Raw genomic sequence first — 5,000 nt, 5'->3', positions numbered from 1 at the left:
TGTGTGTGTGTGTGTGTGTGTGTGTGTGTGTGTGTGTGTGTGTGTGTGTGTGTGTATGTATATACGAATGTATGTATTTTTTCTAGTACGCTAACGCTCTTTGTTATCTTATCCATTAATTATATTTATCGTAGATACAATTACACCAAGATAGGATACTGAATGAAAAACATGAATTAAAAAAATTCATGGAAGATTACATAAAGATGCAACCATGACCTCTTACACAGAATACTTGGGTGTGTATTACTCTCTCGTAATGACAGTAATCAGGAAGGGCGGATATAAGAAAAATTGGTATATGGTGGCATTAAGGTGTGTGTTGTCGCTGAAAAGAACAGTACCTTTTTTTTTGCCGGAACCTTTTTGATGATATCAGGCATACCCCTTAAATGACCCTGATGTCTATTGCTTATTAATCACCGATTGAGTGCAATTGATCAGTCCCCTTGTAAATGACGACAGGCATAAATTTCTATTGAGTTAATAGGAGAAAGTGTGGGTTTGACCATAAAGTTAATAAAATAAAGTCTTTAAAGCTGATGAGACAAACTAACGCACATCTTATCCAATTTACTTACATTGAGGAGATTTGTCCGGACTGAATACCTGAAAAGGGCTTTCAGAAGGATGATTGTGCTCATGCTGGCTTAAAACTGCGTCTAAAGATCGTTTCCTTGGTAACGATGTCTCAGTGCAATCAAATGGAGGACACGGCTGTGGAGATTCCTTGAATATAGTGAGCTGTTCAAGCGAATGAAAATGCATTGTATAAAAATAACATACTAAATGGCTTACGTTAAAGGTCACTTAGTTGCTATTAAAATCGTCACTTTTGTTTTATGCATTCGGACAGTCAGAGGAATCGGTAGTTACTGTAAAGGAATGGAACACTCCACGAAGTTACGCCGCGATTATGTTGACCAGGAAAGAATGTGTATAGTAATCAACTCTATTGAAAGGTCAAACATTGCAGGGTCAGTGAATTCGGAGCAGACTTGAATTCTATAGAAACAATTTCATGATAGTATCTTTACTGAGTCCTTCTGCTTAGAAATGTGTGGTTAGTTGCGGATACTGTATATGGTTCTGCCATATTTTAGATGGAAATGATGACCATATCATCCACCGAGGAGAATATTCACTTCCAGCCAACCACTTAACCATAAGCAACCGTCTTATCTTTTCGTTACTGTTTTATTTTCCTTTTAGACAGTAAATTTCACTAACAAAAGTGAAGCTACATAATTGGAATTCACCAACAAGGTAAACCTGGAGTGTCTCAGCGGTTATCCTCAGTATATCATACGAAGAAACTAAATACCAGGAGTATATGCTAGATCATACTTAAAGTGGACTTTGGAAAACCTATAAGTGAACTTTGTTTTTTGCTGGATGTTCTTCCAAATTCTTAATCACCGGCTTCATATTCATATTGAGCGCTCAATCTCTAACAGTGGGATTAGATCAATTGCCTGATATGGGAAGTACTGTACTGTACTGTACTGTACTGTACTGTACTGTACTGTACTGTACTGTACTGTACTGTACTGTACTGCACTGTACTGTACTGTACTGTACTGTACTGTACTGTACTGTACTGTACTGTACTGTACTGTACTGTACTGTACTGTACTGTACTGTACTGTACTGTACTGCACTGTACTGCACTGCACTGTACTGTACTGTACTGTACTGTACTGTACTGTACTGTACTGTACTGTACTGTACTGTACTGTACTGTACTGTACTGTACTGTACTGTACTGTACTGTACTGTACTGTACTGTACTGTACTGTACTGGGCTGCACTGTACTAAAATGGTCTGTACCAAAATGTTCAATCAAAACTGTAATATTTTCGTCCACCTGCAGTAAATTATATAAATATCGGCTTCCTGGATCAACTCTTTAGAATTGCTGGATAACATAGTATAAGCGTATAGGTTTTCTAAAATGTTGTTCTTTTCATTGACCTTGCCTACCTTGTAAAATTTGATTAAACATATTTTCATAATATTTTTTCCAGAGTAGATTTTTTGCCTACATCGCAAAGTTCCAATACAAGTTTAGTCAATTTTTATGTTTTGTTTTTTTCCGTTTCAGAGTAAACTCTTGCCAACACCTGCCAAATTTCATTATGTATTTAACCTTCGCGATCTATCAAGAATATGGCAGGGTATGATCGGGGCAGCCAGCAACGTCATCGTAAACACAGATCTTTTATTCGCACTTTGGCGACACGAGAATTGTCGTGTCATTTCAGATCGGTGAGACATTCATTGACTTTTGTTTATGTTTTATGAGTCACCTTTTATCAATGATTCATGTAACATCAAAGACGCCAATAACAGTTACTGACTGGACTCATAAGCTCATTAGTTAGGATCCTAAGCTAATTCCGGACAGAATACCATCATATTGGGTTGGTCCCTTGTTGAGATAAAAAAAAAAAAAAAAAAAAAAAGATAAAAACCTCATCTCCTGAAGGAAAGGTATGAATATATTAGCAAGTCATTTGTTTGTAAGACGTCTTCTCTGTAATGATTTATTACGATTGAATTGCATTTTTATAATTGTATAAACTAAATGGTGGACCACTTTATTTGTGTAGAAAAATAAATAATTTTTGATCAATTTTCTTAGCATATTTCTATATTGTACTGTACTGTACTGTACTGTACTGTACTGTACTGTACTGTGCTGTGCTGTACTGTACTGCACTGTACTGTACTGTACTGTACTGTACTGTACTGTACTGTACTGTACTGTACTGTACTGTACTGTACTGTACTGTACTGTACCGTACCGTACCGTACCGTACCGTACCGTACCGTACCGTACCGTACCGTACCGTACCGTACTGTACTGTACTGTACTGTACTGTACTGTACTGTACTGTACTGTACTGTACTGTACTGTACTGTACTGTACTGTACTGTACTGTACTGTACTGTACTGTACTGTACCGTACCGTACCGTGCCGTACCGTCCCGTCCCGTACCGTGCCGTACCGTACCGTACCGTACCGTACCGTACCGTACCGTACCGTACCGTACCGTACCGTACCGTACCGTACCGTACCGTACCGTACCGTACCGTACCGTACCGTACCGTACCGTACTGTACTGTACTGTACTGTACTGTACTTTACCGTACTGTGCTGTACTGCACTGTACTCTAATGTACTGTACTGTACTGTACTGTACTGTACTGTACTGTACTGTACTGTACTGTACTGTACTGTACTGTACTGTACTGTACTGAACTGTACTGTACTGTACTGTACTGTACTGTACTGCACTGTACTGTACTGTACTGTACTGTACTGTACTGTACTGTACTGTACTGTACTGTACTGTACTGTACTGTACTGTACTGTACTGTACTGTACTGTACTGTACTGTACTGTACTGTACTGTACTGTACCTACTGTACTCTAATGTACTGTACTGTACTGTACTGTACTGTACTGTACTGTACTGTACTGTACTGTACTGTACTGTACTGTACTGTACTGTACTGTACTGTACTGTACTGTACTGTACTGTACTGTATTTCTGCAAACTTTTCATGTAATTGGTAAAACTTAAAACAAATTTTATAACATAATGTTGTGATGCCACCTCATTTTTTATATTTTGAATATGCCTGTTATATTCTTTATACTTTTATTTCTATTTGCTTTCAAGGTTCACTTCATCAAAAGATGTACGTTGGTTTGAAGAAGCTCTGATCCACATCGTAAAGAAAGAGCTCGGCGGCAGCTACGCCAGTAAAGTTAAAGAAACAAGATACTTTGTAGACTTTTTAAGGTAGGAGGTTCTAAGTGGAAAATCCCATACTTTATTGCATTTATGGGAACCAGTACCTAACAGATCACATAACTTCTGTATCATAATGCATGAAAATGTGAACTCCCCCCCCCTCTCTCTCTCTCTCTCTCTCTCTCTCTATCTATATATATATATATATATATATATATATATATATATACATATATATATATATATATGTGTGTGTGTGTGTGTGTGTGTGTGTGTGTGTGTGTGTGTGTGTGTGGTGTGTGTGTGTGTGTGTGTGTGTGTGTGTGTGTGTGTGTGTGTGTGTGTGTGTGTGTGTGTGTGTGTGTGTGTGTGTGTGTGTGTGTGTGTGTGTGTGTGTGTGTGTGTGTGTGTGTGTATTTATAAATGTCTGTGCTTTAATCTGATTGTATTTACTTAATTGTTGTATACAGGATAGAAGCAAGGAGCGTGGGGTTATCTCTTACTTTCCACTCAGTATACCTACCTTAAAATTAATATGCGGTTCTAACTGGGTTTATGGCTCCTCATTCTACAATTACCACACATAAACTTTATTTAGTTTATATTTCTAGCTTTAGACGTGTGCGTTCTTGTATGCGTTAATATGAATATAAGACTTATTCGAAATAGAATTACTATTTTTCTCACATACAAAGGGGTAATAAAAAACACCTGTTACCTCCAGGGACGCTCCCGAGCCCACAGGCGATGAAGCAGAAGACATCGATATGGAAATGCCGAAGGTTTATGAGCCCATCGAGACCTTCCAGGTTCTGGAGGAGCGACTTCAGATGTTCCTTTCCCAGTACAATGAGATAATTCGTGGAGCCGGGATGGATCTTGTCTTCTTCACGGATGCGATGATACATTTGATGAGGGTAAAAAAATAAACCAAATATATTACACTTTTAATGGGAATAGGGTAATCCCGCATTGAATGAAATCACCTGACAAGAGCCAAAATGTGCTAGAATGTGTGTATGTGTGTTTGTCTCTGCTCGTGTGTATTAGCGTTTGTATACTTCTAATCTAAATATGCTTTTGAGCTGTTTCTTACGTGCATGGAGGATGACTTCAACCCTTTTGTGAATTATTAATTTTCCATCAGCTGAATAAAGTCACTTTTTTTTAAAACAGGGTTTCACCCAATTAAGAGTGAGGGGTCTTTCTTTAAATCAATAGACATCTTAGGTAG

The 5,000-nt window shown here is 38.1% G+C and overlaps 1 protein-coding gene across 1 annotated transcript in view; it reads left to right on the top strand.

Moving 5' to 3' along the window:
• LOC143033573 (dynein axonemal heavy chain 5-like) overlaps nucleotides 1-5,000 on the top strand; it is a 197,059-nt gene that overhangs the window by 76,434 nt on the left and 115,625 nt on the right. The window contains 3 exon segments of the mRNA XM_076199064.1: nucleotides 2,106-2,269; nucleotides 3,692-3,814; nucleotides 4,491-4,683. Coding sequence (XP_076055179.1) covers nucleotides 2,106-2,269; nucleotides 3,692-3,814; nucleotides 4,491-4,683 — 480 coding nt within the window.

Source organism: Oratosquilla oratoria, chromosome 16, assembly GCF_046742065.1.
Source record: "Oratosquilla oratoria isolate Oo_2021 chromosome 16, ASM4674206v1, whole genome shotgun sequence".
Classification (NCBI taxonomy): domain Eukaryota; kingdom Metazoa; phylum Arthropoda; class Malacostraca; order Stomatopoda; family Squillidae; genus Oratosquilla; species Oratosquilla oratoria.
This window is presented reverse-complemented; position numbering and strand designations above follow the sequence as displayed.